This window comes from Lepidochelys kempii, chromosome 4 (genome assembly GCF_965140265.1).
Source record: "Lepidochelys kempii isolate rLepKem1 chromosome 4, rLepKem1.hap2, whole genome shotgun sequence".
Classification (NCBI taxonomy): Eukaryota; Metazoa; Chordata; order Testudines; family Cheloniidae; genus Lepidochelys; species Lepidochelys kempii.
In genome coordinates this window covers 44,227,739-44,248,523 of record NC_133259.1, presented here as the reverse complement: position 1 = coordinate 44,248,523, position 20,785 = coordinate 44,227,739, and the positions used below count along the sequence as shown (strand labels likewise).

Genomic DNA, 20,785 nt, shown 5'->3' with positions numbered 1-20,785 from the left:
TCTGAGGGGGGTAGTCAGGGGTCGGGAAGTGGGAGGGGGCAGGGGCCAGGCTGTTTGCGGAGGCACAGCCTTCCCTACCTGGCCCTCCATACCGTTTCGCAACCCCGATGGGGCCCTCGGGACAAAAAATTTGCCCACCCCTGCTCTAGATCCAGACATGCAAATGGACATATGTTGGATCCTATCTTCAGCCTAGGAGTGTATATTGTAGACAACAACAACATACCACTTTCCATACGATCATAACCTCGTCCAGACAAGATCATTGCCTTCCTTCCTTCCCACAATGACAGTGAGCATCCAAATGCTGATCCACCCCTGAAGATTCCTGAATTCTCTAGGTTTGCAACTCAGCACAGGAGGACAAGGCGCTGATGAGTTAGTACAACAGAACCATCATTTGATGTTCATTACCACTGATGCCTTTGTCTCAAGCCACTCTGTCATAAATATAAAGGGAAGGGTAACCACCTTTCTGTATACAGAACTATAAAATCCCTCCTGGCCAGAGGCAAAACCCTTTCACCTGTAAAGGGTTAAGAAGCTAAGATAACCTCGCTGGCACCTGACCAAAATGACCAATGAGGAGACAAGATACTTTCAAAGCTGGAGATGGGGGGGAACAAAGGGTCTGTCTGTGTGTGCGATGCTTTTGCCAGAAACAGATCAGGAATGCTCTTCAGATATCCTCAGAACTTCTGTTAAGTTAGTAAGTAATCTAGCTAGAAATGCGTTAGATTTCCTTTTGTTTAGTGGCTGGTAAAATAGCTGTGCTGAATGGAATATACATTCCGTTCAGCACAGCTATTTTACCAGCCATTAAACAAAAGGAAATCTATATGACACACCCGTTCACCCAATTTGATCAAGAAGATCACCTTGATTCACAGATTAACCACTATAGAAGTCGTGCATAGGCAGAAAGTTAGAATGCCCATGGTACAAAAAGACACTTTGAATCCACCCACCAGCAGCACAAACAACTCTTACAGGACTACACCACAGCAATAAGGAGGCAAAATAAGCCTTCTACCCCGTGTAATCAATGCAATCAATGCAACAGACTGATGCCCACTACTAATGGAAATAGTCATTGCCTCCTTCAGAGACATATACCTATCAAGCTTCTTGAAAAAATTTAATAGTTTGTAGGATTCATACAAGGTTTATGCGCTTGGCAACATTCAGGGCACACCCGGAGTGTTGTGCTGGACCTGTGCACACACAGCTCCTTTCAAGGGCATCAACCTTGGAATCTCGCCCAGATGACATGAACCGTGGGAAGCCTCCCAGGACTGGGCTCAAGGCCCGAGAGCAAGGAATGCGGTAGATAGAAACTGGTAAATAAGAATGTTAAACAAAGCCAGTGTATTCCTTTTATCTGTTGGAGAATGTAATGCGCGGGGGGAGAGAAAGAATAAAGGGGAAGGTGGAAAGCTGACAGGCAGAAGCCCGTTAGCAGACCAGCTTGCTTGCTTGCTTAAAGCTCTGTGCTGTCTTGTCATTGAACCGCAACAACTGGTGCCCAAACATGGGGCCCTCAGCACTCACCTCGCCCGGCAAGGGTTTCAGACGCGTCACTCATCCGCTTCATGGATCCCGGTGAGTATTTTTCATTGTGGTAAGTATGGGAAGCTCCCTCTCTGCTTTGCAAGTGCAACACCGCAATGAGCTACAGTATTTGCTGCGTAAGGCTCAGCACGACTGCCCCACTCAAGAACTCACTCTCTTGCTACAGGAGGTGAGTGCCCAATGCCCGTGGTACCCTGAAGCTGGAACCCTTAAGCTAGCGGACTGGGAGCGGTTGGGCCAGACATTGCACAAGGAGCCTCGGGCGCCCGTGCAGGCTCTACATGCCTGGCACCTCTGCCGCAACGCGATACAGCGTGTCGCCTCGGACAGGCCCTCCCTCGCGGGGCTGGTGCTCTCGCCACTCCCGTCCGCTCCTGCAGCCATCCCCCCTCCTGGCGATGCGACACAGCATGTTGCCTTGGAAAGACTCTCTCCCGCGCCAACAGAGGGGCTGCCGATCCCGCCACCCCCGTCCGCTCCTGCAACCATCCCTCCCCCTGCTTCGCCCCCAGTGCCTCTATTACCACCGCCTCCCTGGCCTTCCCCACCGGAGCCGGTGTGTGATCGCCATCCCCTGGTGGGGCCCCATGCTCCAGGGCCCCCCGGGGGGTCGTCCACATCTGCTCAGGGGCTTTCGCTGGTGCAACGAATGGTTCACGCAGCGAAGACTTGCTCAGATATTATAGCAGAGGAGCTGGCTGATCTGGTCTTAGTTTGTCCGGTGATCTGGCAGGATGATGGCCAGGGCAACCAGGTTGCAAACTGGGTCAGTTTGCCTTACTCGGTGATCAGAGACGTAAAGAAAGCGATTCGCGAGTTCGGCCTCACTAGCACGTATGTAAGTGGTCTCATTGAAGGGCTAGGTACTGGGTACACCCTGATCCCTGAAGATTGGAAGGCGCTGTTGCGCATGATGCTGATGCCCAGTCAGTATGTTATTTGACTTAGTGAGTATCAGCAGATGGCGGAACGCCAAGCCCAGGTATATAGAGAGCAAGGTATCATTTATGAGCATTTGGCAGGGGAGGGCCAGTTTGCTACTGTTCAGATGCAGTCTCAACTCCCTCAGGCTGTCTTCCCCATTATTTCCACCTGCGCCCAGCATGCTTTCCGGAAGGTCCCGGATTCAGGCAAGCCTACCAAAAGCTTTGCCAGTATCCGTCAGGGTGCATCAGAGTCCTTTATGGATTTTACCAACAGATTGCAGGAGGCTATCCTCCGACAGGTGGATAACCCTGCGGCAGCTCAGGAGATCCTGTTAAAAATGGCGGTTGAAAATGCGAACGAGGATTGCCGCCGTGCTCTCCAGGCTGCACAAGCCTCTGGAATTCTAGAGCTGTCGGACATGCTGCAGGCGTGCCAAAACATCGGCACACAAGCACATAAAGCTGGAGTTCTGGCCGCCGCCCTGCGGAAAAGCGGGAAGGAGGGGAAGCGTTGTTACCGCTGTGGTAAGGAGGGTCACTTTCAGCAGGAGTGCCGCTCATCGACAGTGTCCGCCTGCCCCTCAAAGAAGTGCCCTAAATGTCGGAAGGGCTATCACTGGGCTAATCAGTGTCGTAGCAGGTTGGGAAACCGCACGACGGGTTCCCCCCGAACCCAGGGCCAAACGGGGGTGTTTCCCACTCAGACAACTGTTCCTCTGCTTCAAAACCCACAGACTCCATGAAGGCGGCGACTGCCAGAAGTGCAGAGCTTGATTTGATTATGCAGGAAGATGCTGACTTTCAGTTGCCAGGGGAGGTTTGCGCCATACCTACCCAGGTGATGGGACCTCTCCCTGCCGGATTTGTGGGTCTGGTTCTCCCTCGCTCACACGCTGGGAAACAGGGTTTTTTTTGTCATCCCAGGGGTCATTGACGCCGATTACACCGGCGTTATTAAGGTTCAGGTATGGACCCATCTTCCACAGTCGCTCCCGCGTGGACGGTCAATTGCACAATTGATTTTAGTCCCCTATCAGGTGCCAGCCGCAGAGGATCGAGCCCGGGGCGGGAACGGCTTTGGATCGACGCTGTCTCAGTTGCCGTCTCACAACACGTCCTCTCCACTTGTTGCTCTAACAATGTCGGTCCGCCCCCTCAAAACCTCAGTTAACACTTCTCTTAAATAATGTTCCTTTTACAGGGCTGGTGGACACTGGAGCTGACGTTACGGTGATTCGTGATCCGGAGTGGCCGGTCGGTTGTCCAACAGTTCCTTCTAAAGAGTTGTGGGGGATCGGGGGTAGCAAACCCGGGCGCCAAAGTTTGTCTTGGGTCACGGTCTCTAAACCAGGAGGCCGTGCCCTTGCTACAATCCGCCCTTTTGTACTCCCTGTCCACCTCAACATTTGGGGCCGTGACTTACTTGTAAAGCTGGACACCACCCTCGATATTAATATATAATGGCCCAAAATCCTCCCTCACCCACCTTGCCATCCGCATTACCATTGGTATGGCAATCCTTAGAGCCCGTATGGATTGACCAGTGGCCCCTCCCCCTAGAAAAGCTGAAAGCGCTTCATTCACTTGTATAACAATATTTGCATGCACAGCGCTTGGAGAGCTTTACTAGTCCTTGGAACTAGCTGCTGTTATTTTGGCCTTTCAATTTTTTGCTGATTGTTCCTTTAATTTGATCGTGGACACGCATTATGTTTATCAGGTAATTGATCATTTACCCCTTGCCCTTATTACCCCTCAGGTCGATGCGGACCTTCTTCGCCTGTTTTTGTCCTTACAGTATCTCATCACCACTCGTAATTTTCCTTATTTTGTTGCTCATATTCGCAGTTATACCCCTCTGCCTGGGCTACTTACTGAAGGCAATGCGCGTGCTGATCGCGCGTTATGTGGTCAGGTAAATTCCCTTTTTTCTGACCCCATTGAAAGCCATTCCTTTTTTTATCAGTCTGCCTCTGTTTTGGCCCGACAGTTTCACATTCCTGCTGATCATGCACATTCTATTGTTCGTTCCTGCCCCCACTGTGCCGCTGCTGCCCCTACCTTTTTTTATGCCGTTAACCCCAGAGGTACCGCAGCGAATCAGCTGTGGCAACTGGATGTCACTCACGTGCCACAATTCTGCCCCTATTCGTTTTTACATGTTTCCATTGATACCTATTCAGGATTCCTCTGGGCGATCCCACAGTGTGGGGAAGCCACTCCCAAAGTTATTCACCATTTGCTAGCCTGTTTTGCTGTTATGGGTCGCCCGAGCCAGATAAAAATAGATAATGCCCCAGCCTATTGCTCCACAGCCCTCTCCATCTTTTGTGCCCAATGGGACGTCTGTCTCAAACACGGGATCCCTTATAATTCCACAGGCCAAGCTATTGTTGAACGTGCAAATTGCACGCTAAAAACCTTGCTCGACAAATAATTAAAACAAGGGGAGCTGCGTCTCTGAACCTTAGGAGACATTCAGCAACAATTGCATATCCTTTTGTTTATTTTAAATAATTTAATGCTGAACACAGATCAGCAGACCCCCGCAGATCGGCATTTTCATAAATCCGAGGTACTGGAAAGACCGCGTGTCTATTACCGTCAGCTGCCCGATCCGCAATGGCTGGGCCCAGTACCTCTAATCACTTGGGATCGGGGATATGCTGCTGTGTCTCTCCCTGCAGGACTGTTGTGGGTTCCGGCCCGGTGTGTGCGACTGGCACTGAAACAGCATGGCGTGGCACCAGGGGCTATTGAACCCCATACCGGAGTTTCAGCTGACCTTGGAGGAGAACGCAGTGCGCGGTGCCTCCCGGGTCGACAACGACGGGACGGAAACGGAGGAGGCGTAGCGTCCCAAGCCAGCCCGTGACATGGGGAGCAGTAAAAGCATTGGTCGCCGCAGCTCAACGAAGACTGGCAGCAGATCAACAGCCTGAGACTCTGTTTGTGGCAATTCTTGCCCAAATTACTGCTAATTCTGTATTGATTGTATGCCTTTTGTGCCTGCTATTTCCTGTAGGGGTTGGCTCGGGAGCGCTTTCTCCGTTAAGAGCCCGAATGACATATAACCTATGGGAAAGATTGGCTTCAATAGCAAATGTTACCCACTTTTGTTTATCTGATTTTGTAGCAGCTGAAGAATTGTTAGGTACATGCCTTATTCCAGTATGTCATCACCCTGAGGAAATTGGAAATGAGATGATGCTTGCTGCTTATGCGAACCTCTCTTCCCAGTACTCTAGCATGGCTAATTGGGGCCTGGCCAATTACACTTTACCTTCTTAAGCTCATTTTTTGCTGTTGCTGTGTGCAATGTATTTCCTTTTTGTTAAGGCTTTGTCGAGAACCGCCCTGGCAGGCACCACGAGTTATGACCTCGTCTGTCCGGGAGTTAATTGGCTTGCAAAAGCAAATTGATGGCTACCATGAGATGGCCGAGCACAAATAAACAAAAAAGGAGGGGATGTAGGATTCATACAAGGTTTATGCGCTTGGCAACATTCAGGGCACACCCGGAGTGTTGTGCTGGACCTGTGCACACACAGCTCCTTTCAAGGACATCAACCTTGGAATCTCGCCCAGATGACATGAACCGTGGGAAGCCTCCCAGGACTGGGCTCAAGGCCCGAGAGCAAGGAATGCGGTAGATAGAAACTGGTAAATAAGAATGTTGAACAAAGCCAGTGTATTCCTTTTATCTGTTGGAGAATGTAATGCGCGGGGGGAGAGAAAGAATAAAGGGGAAGGTGGAAAGCTGACAGGCAGAAGCCCGTTAGCAGACCAGCTTGCTTGCTTGCTTAAAGCTCTGTGCTGTCTTGTCATTGAACCGCAACAATAGTTCATTTGATACTTAAGCCATCACTTGACCCTGAAAACCTCACAGCTAACATCCCATTTTCAACCTCCCATTCCTAGACAAAATAACTGAGAAAGTAGTAATCAAGCTCCAACAATGCTACATAAACCAACACCTTGGAAGACTCACAAGCAAGTTTCAGACAACGGCACAGAACATAGACAGCTGTGGCGATACTAAGAGATGGCATTCTTATGGCCAAGATTTCTAGGCTAGTATTGCTGTACCTCTCTATAGCTTTTGACAAACTGGACCACAAGGTACTGCTAACGCTCCTACATGCAACAGCAGGAGTAGGCAGACCAGCACTACAGTGGTTCCAATTGTACCTCTCCAGAAGAGCCCAGAGTGTGGTGATGGTTCCCCCACTCTGAAGGCCCTCACCTGTGAGGTCCTACAGGGATCCATGCTATCCCTGCTTCTTTTTAATACCTACCTGAGAGATAGTGAGAGGCCATGGGTTCAGCTGCCAACAGTATGCTGATGAAACTCAATAATATACCTCATCCTCAAGTAATGCAGCCACCACCACTACTCAAATGTAGAACGCCTACAAGAAATCAGCTCTTGGAATAAGAGCAGCTGTGCAAGCTGAACCCACGCAAGACCAAAGTGGTGCTCAATGGAAAGGCAAAATGCTATATAGCAGTGGTTTTCAAACTTTAGCAACCTAGAAGACTCCCATTTTGATTGAAATTTTTTTGGGGATCCACAAACCCCCCAGCTCAGCCCCAGGCCCTGCCCCCACCCCACCCTCTTCCCTCCCCACCCCTGCCCCTCCTCTTCCCCACCTCTTTCCACCCCCTCCCCTGAGCACCCTGTCCCCACTCCTCCCCGTCCCTCCCAGTGCTTCCTGTATGCCGTTGAACAGCTATTCCCTGGTGTGCAGAAGCACTGGGAGGGAGGGGGAGGAGTTGATCAGCAGGGCCAGTGGCCCCGGACATGATTCCTCCCCTCTCCCCCAAGCATGCCCCATCCCTGCTCCTCCCCCACCCCCCGTCCATCCCAGCGCCTCCTTCATACCTGAAGCCACTGAACAGCTGTTCCCCAGCGTGCAGGAAGCACTGGGAGGGAGGGGGAGGAGTTGATCAGCGGGGCCCAGGGACCCCCTGGAGTATCCTCACAGACACCAGTTTGAGAAACGCTGCTATATAGAATGATCATACACACTTTCCCAGTCTTCCATTGAAAGATAAAGTCCCCATTCATCAAAGTGGTGCATAGGCTCCCTGTCTTTTCATGAAGTGTGGATGACCAGGCAGCTTCAGTATTTAAAAATGCCTTTTTTTTTAAACCTCCAGCTTCATTCTTTCCCCACACATAACACCTGGCCAAAGTGATCCATACATTCATCACCTGGTAGATGGATTTCTGAAATTCACTGTGTATGAAGCCAAACTTGAAGACCATGTACAGGCTTCAGCTGGTACAAAATACAGCTGGCTGCGTCTCCAGAATACAGTCCACCATAAGCTCACCAGGCCTGTTCTCAAATCCCTCTACTGTATCCCAGTCAGCTTCAATTGCTAGTTTAAAGCTTTAGTCCTAATCTTCAAAGCAATTAATGCACCAAGTCCCAGATTCCTTAAAGACCAAATTTCCATTTATGAACCACCATGACAACTGTGATCTTCTAGGATAATGCAGATCACAAAGCCCAAGACAAAATAAATGAAAGCTGGAGAAAAAGCATTCTCAGCTGAACAGATCCAACTATGGAACAAGCTTCCAGAGGTCTAAAGTCACACAATACATTTCTTTGAAAATTGTACTTGTGAGGGGGTCAAATCCTGGGAGTGGGGGAGGAGTAGGAAGGTATAAATACTCTTCAAGCGCCACTCAAGGTAAACTTTGTTCACTTGAGACAACAAAATAAGACACATAATATTATGAAAATCAGCAACATTTAATCATCCCTCTCCTTTCTTGCATGATTTGATCACCGGTGAGCTAATAAGAATGTTGACATTTAAATTACCATTAGAGTCAACACTACTTTGAGTTAATGGGAGAAATTCTCTCAGAGCTATTTCAGGCTGTTTACAGTCACAAGAAGATATTACTACATAGGTGTTAGTGTTTTTCCACATTCTGAAATCTAATCTCCATAACCGCGCATGTGTGTATATATTTATATTTCTCACCTTCATAATCCCAGAGTCCATCAAAAGGCTTTCCTGGCTCACCAGATGGGGCAGAAGGGTCATCAAAGAATAGGGAATTCACTTTCATTATTAATCCTTGGTCACCTGCCTCAAATCTGATGATCACCGGCTCATGCATCACCTCTGTGCTGTCCCAGGTATTTGTAATCTTGTATTCCAACTACAGAAGATTACAGAAGAGGAAAAAGAGAAAATGTAAAATGAGTAAATGCTGGGTACCATCCTGTGGTATTGGGGACTGTGCCTTAATGTCTTATTAGCAAAAGCAGTATAAAGTTACCATTTATTTTGATGGATTCTGAATGTATGGGATCCTTTAAGGGGGAAAAAAGATGATGATTAGATATGATGATGCTAGGTTGAACAATTATCTCTCTTTTGGAGTAGTATCATTTGGCTGTGTGAGCTGATGTGCCAATCCAACAGCACCCCCTTTGGCCAGAAAGAGCATTGCACCAGTGGTCACTTGATTTGGCATGGCAGTCAGTCAGCTCCTCTTGCCTGCGGCTCTGTGGTAGCCCCATTCTGGGCCATGGAGGTTGTTAGCCTCAGTCCCACTGAGATATGTAGGTTTTCCCCTTATACTTGGCATGGTCAGCTGATCTGAGTGCTCAAGGGTATGGAAATTCTTTCCATTCTCTAGTCTCTCAGAGAACCCAGACCTGCCCACTCCACTGGGTTCCAGCTCAGAACCCTAAAACCACAGAATCAGGCCTCAGCAACTCCTCCTGCTGTGCCCTGAACTCCTTCCTACCTCACATTGTTTCTATAGGCTTTTCCAGCTCGGAAATCCAGTCATCCCTTGTCTGGGTGTTGTCTCTGCACAGCTTCTCAGCACCTTACTGGAACAAGTTTCCTTCTCCAGGTTGCTTGCTTGCTCCCCTGGCAGCCACTCCACCCCTCTACTTCCCAGTTCTTTTATTTTCCCAGCTGCTGTGAGGTTGCCAGTCACCACTGGCTAGCAGTACCTGCATTAACCCCTTGGTTGCCAGGTTACCATGTGGCCAGTACATCCCTCAGCCCATGCCGCTACCCGCAGCCCCTATTGGCTGGGCACAGTGAACCACGGCCAGTGGGAGCCATGATCGGCCAAACTTGCGGACGCAGCAGGTAAAGAAACCGGCCCGGCCCGCCTGGGGCTTTCCCTGAACAAGCAGCATCCCAAGTTTGGGAAACACTGAAATAAAGTATTGAAAAGGCTAAATTCTCTGAAAAATCAGGTTATATGCATCTCAGATTGGGCATCCAATATTAGTAGACATTTCTGACATTCTCTCTGTGCCTCAGTTCTCCGACTCTAGAAAGCTCAGTACAAGTGGAATCTTCATAGAATTCATTTGCCAAACTCTAAAGAGTCTCTACTCATCTTGTGCAAACTGAAATTTTCAGACGCAAAAAGCACAGCCCTAAAAACAGTGTGACCCCTATCTAATCTTTATTCTCTGCTCCAAAGCATGGAACCACCATAGTTTCTCAACAAAACAGTTGCAAGAATATTTTTAATATGAGCAAAGCAATGCATTTGTCCTTAACTTTATTCTGAGAAACATATTTTTACCTAATTTTTTCAAAAATTCATTTGGAAGCAGACATCTGACATGAAATATTTCATCCCAAACTATTAAAGTTTGGGAAAGTTATAAATAATTAAAAATAGGGTCTAATAATTGAAAGTATTTGGCAACCTTAACATTAGGTGTCACTACTTAAACTGCCTATAATAAAATATTATAGAACAAGAAAATACTACTTAGCAGAGCATATAGTCAACCTACGGAATTCACAGCTGCAGGATACTGTAGCTAACATTTAAAAGAAAGAATAATTTTATGACAGCTATTAAATAAATTGGTTAGTCTCTAAGGTGCCACAAGTACTCCTTTTCTTTTTGCGAATACAGACTAACACGGCTGTTACTCTGAAACATGTCAAAGTGCAAGCAGGGATCAGGAAGAAATCCTTCCATGCACAATTAGTGAGGTGAACCAGCAGGTTTGGGAAATTCTAGAGACAGGATATTAAACTAGATGGAGTGATGATATGATCAACAAGGGCAAATTATATATTCCTATGAATATTCAGCCTAAAATACCTTACAATAATTTGCCTGTTGTGGAATACACAACATACTCAAATGTACTGTTCGTGTATTACTATAGCTACTAAAAATCCTGAATATATCATTTTGAAATGATCATGCCTAACGCAACCATACATGTTGCCTCTTGGAGCTTCATATATCACTGTCCTGTTCACTACAGCAGCTTTTAACCAGAAGAAAAACAAGTTATGGAATGCACAGAAGTTTACTAGTACAAGTCTGGGTTTCTAGAACCATGAATTCTCTTGATGATATTATTAAAGATGCCATGATGCCAGCATACAAGCAAGTGAACACAAAGGGTCTGGCTGTAGTAAGCGTTAACCAACATAATTAAGGGTTAAATCGGGAGTAAAGCAGCTTCCAGTACTTTTCATGAAGCATCTCTCGAGTACACAGCAAAATAACATTGTTTACTGAATAGGAAAGGAGAAATACCGTGCAATTATCAAGCTTCAATAGTGTTATTACAAATATATTGTAATTAAGGAAAGTGTGGTAGACTTTAGAAATAGAGTTAACATGAGGAAGATTAAATTAATATTTTTTGTACATAAAGCATATTGAAAATTGTGTCATACACACTTCAGAAACATTTACCTTGTCTGGAACTGAAAATACACCAAGGGTAAGATTCTGTGAAGTGTCTTTCAGAGACACAAAGTAGAACTTCTAAAAGTATTAAATAACAGAGGAAAATAAATAATAAAAGGCTCTACGTTTTATTGCTTCTTTGAAGTTGCCAAAAGATGTGCTCATTATTTGCAGAAGACTTTTTATGCTGCTTGGTTTTTTTCCATTGTAAATATTAAGTCCTGATTTTCCATTCCACTGGATAAAAATCTGATTAAGGTCATGTTTCTATACCACAAAGGAGCAGCAAAAGGCATAAAGAAAATTTCAGAGTTTTCTTTTCAGGCTATGTCTACACTGTGGACCTTACAGTGGCACAGCTGTACCGCTGCAGCTATGCCACTAGAAGGTCTCCTGTGTAGCCGCTCTATGCCAGTGGGAGAGAGCTCTCCTGCTGGCATAATTAAACCACCCGCAATGAGCAGCAGTAGCTATGTCTACACCAGCACTTTCGTCGGTGAAACTTATGTCAGTCTGGGTATATTTTTGCACACTTCTGTCCGGCAAAAGTTTTGCTGACAAAAGTGCTAGTGCAGGCAAAGCCTAGGAAAACTATCTCTATCCATCAGGGGGAGGAATAGCTCAGTGGTTTGAGCAGTAGCCTGCTAAACCCAGGGTTGTGAGTTCAATCCTTGAGGGGACCATTTGGGATCTGGGGCAAAAATTGGGGATTGACCCTGCTTTGAGCAGGGGGTTGGATTAGATGACCTCCTGAGGTCCCTTCCAACCCTGGTATTCTATGAAAAATACTTAAGGCATTATCGGTTGTTTGGAAAGCGTGCATAAGTTCATATTAAACTTTTGAAGAATAAGATATCCTTTAAACCAGTTTCTTATGTCACAAACATTTGTAAGTTATAACTCTTACAAACTTACACTTACCTCACTCGTTTTACCCTCCAGTGATTTTGTCTGATGATTATTAGCGAAAACATTTCTACTTTAGGGAACATAAAAAAGATAAGAACTGTGAATAGATAATGATATGGTGTAATTTAGTATTTCTGTTGATATAACATACAATCACACAACTTAGAAATATAGCAGTCAAAATCAGTTCTATACAACCACAATTTTTGAGGGATTCCTTATTTTAGGAATAATATAGGGGAGTGGAATAGGGTGAAGATAGCTGGGTTGGTAAAGCATCATTTTGATAACCTTCTTCTTCCATCTAGTGGCAAGAAAGAGTAAAAAACTAGGTATCTGGAAACACTGTCATAAAACTTTCCAAATGCCAACTCCAAAGACTCATTGATGTGACAAAGAGTGGGTGAGTAATGCAGAAAGCCTAAAGTTTATGTATGAGTTCATAAGGGTGATCAAAAAATAAAGTCAGAAAGAATTAGAAATACACAAGCTAAGACAAGTCAAAGTTCTGTTTTTGCAGGTATATTATTCATTCAGCTTAATATTTGAATTTTCCAGACTAATCAGTCTAGATAATTTGACTATACGAGAACTTGTCACTATCTGATGCTGGATTCTGACTCAGTTGCTGAGATTTCCAGTGTACGGTTCTGCAAAAGTAAAGAGTCTCTATGAAATTTTACTGTAACTGCTTAAGAATCTATTCAGTCCTCAGATGTCACAATGATCAGAGTTATCTAAGGGTCAAGACAGATAGTTCTGAGGCATCTATTGCCCTGTAACTGGGGGTTTTAGGGAAATGTAAAAAAGAAAGCGTTATTAAAAATCAATTATTTCCTCTGAATTACCATTCACAGGAGTTTTGCCATGTTGGAAAAACCATGCGTATTAGGATTTGGGTGCTATGCAAGGGGAGGAAGTGGGTAAGTAACAGGAACTGTTATATTAAATAAGACCAGCGCTACATCTAGTCCCAAACTGTGCTCTTTGTTGGCCTGAAGCTTCAAAGGAAGGCAAAATTAAAACACTTAAGTGTTAAAGATGGGTCCAAATCAGAAGTGGAAGCACACTCATGGCATATACCTTCCATTCCCATTTCCAAGTTTGATACTACCTTATTCCTAAGCCTTAGAGGCAGTGAGAGGGAGCTGCTTAGTCCTCATCAACCTTTGTATAGTGAGGCTGCCATTTCTTTACAGATATTTCCTCCTACCTGATGCATTAACTCCTCTGAAGCTGAGGACCTATTACTGGCTCTCCAGAAGCCACATACTTGTCCCTCTGTGTGTAGGGAACGGCTTCTGCATTACACAATATGCATCCATTAGTTCCATTTAAATTAATGTAATTGAATTTTTAGATTTACTTTATAATAAAAATAGTAATAGCAATTAAAACCAATTCATAGATAAAAATTAAATGAGCTATTTTTCCAATTGTAATTAGAAACAGTAGGAAAGTGTCTGATACCTGCTTAGAAGGAAGTGATGGGCAGGACCAGCTATGCATGCTGCAATAACAGCTAAAATACACAGAGCCTTCATTTTTTAAAAGATTAAACCAGAACAAAATTTACCACATTTATACTCCAGCTCCTGCTATCACCGCTGAGTAACCGCTGGACATTTCTGATTTCTGCTATTTAAATGGTGATTAATAACGTTTACCGTCCTTGGCAATCTTTTAATAATTGACTATGATTACAGATTAGCATTCTGTACTAGTATGTTACGAGCGGTAATTCATTTTGATACTTTGAACAATTTCCTTAATCACAGTGGTAATAGCATAAAATATGCAGTCCAACATTATTAATTTAACTCCACTCATTGTAAGTTATAGTGGCACAGCAGCACCACTACCGTTAAGGTTGCATCACAACTTCTGTTTAAGGTCAACCTTTCTAAGTCCTCTGAAATCAACATGCTTTGTCAGATTCCTTTGAAATTTGATGTACTTTAGGAGAGTGCAGGGTCGGGTTAGTGAGCCAAATTTAAGGACATTTGGGCTACAGGTTGCAAAGATAAAACCACTCCTCAAAAATAGTCATTTTTTAAAAAGTTTCTAGGTTTTTTTTTTCTGCACAGAGCTAGAAATCAAACTATTGATGTGATTGAGACTATTCTGACCAACATCTATTGAGTTTTACCCAAGGTAGTGCACAGTACCTACTAAATCTTTGGGGGACCCACATTCAGAACATTGTACAATGTGCACGTTCCAATACAGTAAAAAGTTTAAAGAGTTTCCATTCCTGCTATTTTATATGCTTTAAAACTTGATTCTTGTAAGTGATCTAAAATCCAAATAGTTACTTGGATTGCTTTGAAATTTGGTGTGCTGTATGGAGTGACATTAGTGATCTAAATCTGGGGGTCCTTTGACCAAAGAGTTGCGGAGTTACAGGCCCCTGAAAAACCCAGTTTCCTTCAGCTGCTTGTACTGTTAAAGTGAGGGGTACACAGACTTCATTGAGATTTGATGGCTGTGAACTCACCATTCAATTAACACAACTAAGGATAAATTAATAACAACCCCCCACCTAAGACAAATGGAGTTTTGGACTGAGTGGCTGGAGGTTACCACAATTTGTAACTGACAGGTGGCAATTTTATTTTGTGGGGAATGTCTTCAAAGTTTTTTTGGGGAAAATTAGACATGTGTATGCCTCCTGGGATGGGAGAGGTATTAGGGGGGCAGAGCAGTGAGGGAGTAGGGGGACAGAAGTTTGGGGTTCCAGCAAGGAGATGGGTGTAGGGGGGAGGACAGAGGTTGGGGGCTCAGGTGAGGGAGACACAGGGATTAGGGGAGTGGAGGGTGGAACACTGGGAAAAGAGACCTATGGGCAGACACATCTGTTAGCTTCACATTCTCCCTTCCCAGGTGTATGACCAGACCTGGGGAGTTCTTGCTCCTCTAGGGGGTTCTGAACCCCTCTCCCTAACCCCTCATATGAGCAAGGATCAGGCCCTCTCAGAGGTCTGGAGAGGCCTGGGCCACTTCCAGCTTTTGAGGCCCCTAGCCATAATAAAAATAAAAAATTACGAAACATGAAAACAAAGTAAGGCACCAAAAAAAAGAGACATAATTTGAATTTTTTTTATTTAACAAATGCTTTTCTAGCTTTCTTCTGTGCAAATGCACTAATTATTGAGGAAAAATCTAGCTTTCGTGCAATGTCACACTTGATATTAAGCATGGCAAGCCCATTCAAACGCTCTTGTCCCATAGTTGAATGGTGATAATTCTTTACCTGCTTCAACAAGTTGAAGGAGGAGTTCACCTGAAACCACTGATGCAGGCAAACTGACAAAAATACACAATGCAATTGTGATATTAGGAAGCACCCCAGAGAGCCCAATTTCAAGTATTTCTTGAAGCAATCCCATTTGGCTTGCAATCCAATTTAAAGTTTGTGGAATATATTTGTTTTAGAAAGATGACCTCGTCACTGAGATCTTTTGAGATTTCTTTGTCGTACTGTTGCTGAAATTGTTCAGCTGCAGAAAGTAGATCTTCACTACTCAGTCTGTTGAACTGCCACAGAAACCCAAAAAGGGTACAAATTGACCTGACTGAATAGAGTCAATGATGACAAGGAAGACATTGACCCAATAATGCTGCTCGGCATCGGATTCAGTAGGTAAATTGCAATTGGTGGAGAACTCAGATGAAATGCCAATATTCTGTGCTACTAATCTGGACTCAGCCAGGATCGCATCCCATTGTTTATGAATTTGTTGAATGTCATTGATAACACTTTCAATGTTATCCCTCTCAACATCAATTGTAGCATTGCATGCTTCAATTACCAGACTAGTTTGGTGGATCATTGTAAGTAGCTTCATCCACAAAGAGATCATCAGAATGCATTCAAATTTGGACATGTGCTTCTGAATAAACTGAAGTTCAGTTCAAGCCTGTGCAGTGAGATTGAGAGATTAAAGATCATTTCAAGCCTTTCTCATTGAATTCAAATGCTGTGCAACTGGTTGAACACTATCAATCTGTGCAACGGATCTAGTTTGGACATCCCATGCAGTGAAACAGGAAGATACTGCTTCAGAATTTCCCACCTTTGTGGACTGCTACTGAAGAGACTGTACATTTGCTGAACAGTTCCAAAGTAAGTAATTTCCTCCTTGCATGATTCAGCACAGTCAACACCTACCAGGTTTAGTGTGTGGTTTCCACAGCTGGAGAAAATACAGTTTGAATTATGCTCAAGCAGAACTGTTTGTACACCTTTGTACTTCCCAGACATATTAGATACATTGTCATAGGTTTGACCAATGCACACTTGAAAATCTAACTTAAAACCTTCTAGAATTGCTAGTACTCAAGCAGCAATTTCTTTTCCAGTTTTTCTTGTGAAATTATCAAACAAAATAAACCTTTCTTCAATTAAAAATTTTGAGCTGTCTACAATCTTAACATATCAAATAGCCATAGTTCCTTGTGAGAACAATCTGGAGCGGCATCAAGAATGATTGTCAAATGATTCGTATTTCGAATCTCATCAAGAATTGCTGTTTGTATGAATGACCCACATAGCTCAATAAACTGGTTTTGTATGTGTGTGGAGAGATAATGGACTTGCATGCGCCTTTGACTGTCTTGCGATTCTTGAACAAGTTGAACATGCTCTGATAAAAGTGGGTCATATTTGTTGAGGAGTTCAACTATGCCTAGAAAGTTTCCATTTGCACAGTCACCAATATGCTGACTGGAACCAAAGAAAGCCAATCTCCGCTCAGAAAGAAAACGAATGACATTCAGGATGCACTCAAGAAGTTTTTTCCAGTTATTAGTTTCTGTAGAGAGTTCAGTCAAGAGTAAATTCTCAACTGAAGTTTCAGCTAATGCTGCCCTACTGGCTGATTTCCATGCAACATCATTTTCTTTGTGTGATGTTGAACTCTCATGTGATGGTATTCAGTCTTTCAATTTCCTCCAACCTTTATTGATGCTCCATCCTATCCACACTTGAAATATTCTGCTGTAAATAAGTAGCTAATCTACACTTGAAATCTTCTACTGTAAACATGTACACAAATGCTGAAAAGACTTAAAACGAATACTAATTAAAAACACAAAATGAAACTGTCAGACAGGTTATTATACTTATCACTGAATCAAAAACTCAAACATGCAAGGTATAATATAATTGGCTGAGCTGAAGACAAAGGGATGACATATATATAGTAAGCACAGACATGGATACAGACAGTAGGATAACGTCCAAAAATTTCAAACATGTGTCCTCAGAAAACTCACTGTACAAGACTGTCCTCACAATTGTTCACCTTGAATCTGGGCCTATAGACTACGAAAGCCTATGATGATGGCCAAGCTACCAACCTAGGGCTCAACCAATCAACCAGTCACCTCTTTTAGCTACCACATGAAGATAATAATAAGGAATTCTCACACATAAATAATTCCTTAGTCAACTAAACGTAAAACTATAAAGACACTAAAATGTAATAATTCTCTACCTTTCAACATGCACTCGATCCAGCACCAGCCACTCGTAGTGGTTTGTTTATATAATCAGCTGATCTGAGCTAACACGTTCATCACGGTCTAATCTTGTGCCATAAGAACTGATATATTTTTATTAATATTTATGAACATTTTTAACTCTTTAATATGACCAAATCTATATCAGTTAACAAAAAAATTATGCCTTTTACCAAATCACATCTCTTATTTGTTTAAGTTTGCAGCTCTAAGCCGAGAGAGTGTGTCACATTTTGGTCCAATAAGGATGTGCATAAAAACAAGTTGCAAAATTTATCAAATGCCAAAAAATTAACAGTTGTCTAAATTTGAGGCCCCCTTTGAGCTTGAGGCCCAGGCCAAATAACCCTCCTTCTCCCCCCCCCCATTGGCCCTGGCTGGGATATGGGGGTGGACCTTGCCCTGAGGGCTGGCTGAACCACTCTCAATGCTCTAATATGTGTGCCACAATCTGAGGGGCCTGTGCCTATCTACACAGGTTGGACCCCGCTTACGTAAGTCAGACTGGGAGGGAGCTTGCCCTTTGATGAATGTCTGAGGTGCCCTCACTGTCCCCAACGTAAGCCAGGGATCTTAGGAAGTCCTGTCCTTTCGTGTGGGGAGCTCAGAACAGTCATACTCCATGTATATTACAGGCTCCACTCAAGAGGAGGGTGGGAACATCTGTGATAAATGGAGTGGTTCACAAATCTCTGAGCTATTGATTGAGGTTATATTAATCTCCATGGGGTTCATCCTGTAATCGGAGTTAGTTTAGCCCCAGTCTCTCTAGCAGCCCAGGGGACAAGTCACCCTGTTACACACAGGAACAGAGAAAGGTGGCATTGACCACCTTCTCTGAACCTTTTGTCCTTTAACAGTGGTAGATGGAATCTGTGGGTGAAAGTGAATAGGTTGTAAAAGGACCATAGTGACCAGGGTGTGGGTGACATTTTGCCTAATGGTCAGGGCGGAAGGGAGGCTTAAGGTCTGAAACAGAGCCAGGCCTAATGGTCAAGTCAGGAGCCAACATATAAAGTCCAGGAACTAAGCTGAGAGCCAGAAACCAGGAGTCAGGTATTGGAGCCAGAGTACCAGAATCAGGGACAAAGAACCAGGAGCAGGAAACCAGGAGCAGAAGCAGGGACAAGGAGCAGGCACGGGGAGGGGAGGGTCCAGAGTGAGGGCTAGGAGCAAGAAGGGAGCCAAGCACAGGAATAGGAATCAGGACCAGAAACACAGCTGTAGACTTGGAACACTATTGAGTAGCCAGAGTCCCAGGCCTGCTACAGGTGCCTGCTGGAGTCTTCAGCTAATCAGGTGCCAGCTTCATTAGCTGAGGGCAATGAGCCAAGTCTGGGCTCAGCTGTGTGTCCCTAACAAGGAGATGAAAATCTTGTACTTTTCAGCAACTGTGGGAATGGCAGAGTAAGGGCATGTTGGGGCATTACCGAAAGAGGGCAGCATTAAGGTTGTGTGGGCAATCTTAACAGTGTATTTCCTGGTTTTCAGAAGTTTGAGTTTTAGTCAGCTCAGTGTTCTGCAAGGGGTATACATACCACCAAGCAACTTTAAGTCTGTTACTTTTTTTTTTTTTGGCCACTGAAAACTGCCTTACATAACCATCCAAGCAACCAAAAAACTGGTTAAGATATGCTGCTCATTAACTAAAGATTGAATAATATTGTACTGAAAACCCTTGGAGTACTTAGCGTGCTCAGGGAAGCACATGGTTGCATATTGGAGATGATCCTTAAATGTATAGGTTTTAGTATATTAGAGATGATACAGATGCCCTGATTTCTGTTCTCCCAGGGATTACCGCAGACTAATACTGGTGTATGAGAGACCTTGAAATACTGTAGATGTACTTTTCTATAAATCTCAATCTATTTAATGAAATATACATATATTTTAAAGAAATCTTACTTGCTATTTGAAAAATAAACTACAGGTGTTGTTACTAAAACAATACACCAAACATAATTGGTGACATAAAAAAGAACACTAACATTGTTCTTAATTATTCATATTAGTTATCAATTCAATCATCTCACAGGAGAATACGGATCATTAGGAAAGGAAAGGAAAGAAAACCATACCCGGCACTGTAATGTAAAATACACAGCACTAATTACCTTATTTTAAACAAAGAGCTAGGTTTTAGTTTTGTTTTTGAACAAAAATCAAGCACGATTAAAACTATCAGACTCTAGAACTGATTCACTTGCATATCCAGTTAAACTGGGTTTTTGTGGCTCAAAGTAACTGGCCCTCTGGGGAGCCTCCCTAGGTAAAAGAAGTTACTGGGAGGCACAGAGAGCCATACAGGCTCCTATTCCATCCTCTTAGTTGAGCTAAACATGTATCAATTTAAGCCTGTGCATAAATGTTTGCAGGCTCATGGCCCCAGTGTAGTAACTGGATCCTTGAGCAGAGGTCAGTGGCCCTTTCTGCATTGCTCTGTAGAGGTGGACACAAACCCTCACCCTATCACATAGATTTTTGTAACCCTGGCCCACATCAAGTGACTGGGATCATGAAAAAAATAAGTCTTTCCAGAAATCTTGTGCAAAGAGCTGGCCTGAGAATTGTGCAGAGGCTTAATAAAATAAGTCTTTGACAAGCACTCCATGGTTGGATGGCTCACCTCGAAAGAAAGAGAAAGACTAATGTGATTTGGGGATGGAAATGTGTAGTGCCTCCCCTCTCAGGATTTTGCTGCAGAAGAAGTGGAGAGTGGGTACTTGTATCGGGATCCAGGTTAGCACTTAAAAACATTTGCAAGAGATAACTGTCTGAAAGCTGAGGTTCTGAGGGTTTCTAGATTCCCAGCAGCTGGAGGGCTTTGTGTAAGTTTTCAGGACTTACATGCACCAACATTAACTACTTAATTATCACAAGACCCCTTTGAAGTAGGTATTATCCCAGTTTCACAGATGCAGAAATGAAGGCTAAGAACAAAATCATCAAACTTGATTGTATAAAGTTAGAGAGCTACATTTATATTTAGGCGCCAATATAAAAGTGGCAGAATTTTCAAAAGTTCTCAGCTAAAGCTGAAGTTAATGGGAACTGCAAGTGCCGCACATCTGGATTTAGTACATCTGACTTGGTAAATTTTGGTCCATGTGACTTGACTTAAGACCTCAGG

At 44.0% G+C, this 20,785-nt stretch overlaps 2 protein-coding genes across 4 annotated transcripts in view; one reads left to right on the top strand and one right to left on the bottom strand.

The window, feature by feature from the left end:
- The window catches only part of LOC140910382 (UPF0462 protein C4orf33 homolog), a 112,935-nt gene that overhangs the window by 84,885 nt on the left and 7,265 nt on the right, over positions 1-20,785 (bottom strand). Inside the window, exons 2-3 of the mRNA XM_073341120.1 lie at positions 12,142-12,199; positions 8,505-8,685 (exon numbers count right to left, since the gene is read on the bottom strand). Coding sequence (XP_073197221.1) covers positions 8,505-8,643 — 139 coding nt within the window. The 5' untranslated portion in view covers positions 8,644-8,685; positions 12,142-12,199. The remainder of the gene's footprint in view (positions 1-8,504; positions 8,686-12,141; positions 12,200-20,785) is intronic.
- Positions 1,612-6,306, top strand: LOC140910377 (endogenous retrovirus group K member 6 Gag polyprotein-like). Of its 3 annotated transcripts, none has more exons than XR_012158557.1 (2): positions 1,612-3,463; positions 5,186-6,306. XR_012158557.1 is itself a non-coding variant. In XM_073341106.1 (2 exons), exons 1-2 carry the CDS (start codon positions 2,534-2,536, stop codon positions 5,371-5,373), a joined length of 678 nt encoding a protein of 225 aa, XP_073197207.1. In that variant the 5' UTR covers positions 1,612-2,533; the 3' UTR covers positions 5,374-6,306. The 3 variants fall into 3 exon arrangements, 1 of the variants encoding a protein (XP_073197207.1); XR_012158556.1 differs by having other exon boundaries at positions 1,612-4,413; XM_073341106.1 differs by having other exon boundaries at positions 1,612-3,023.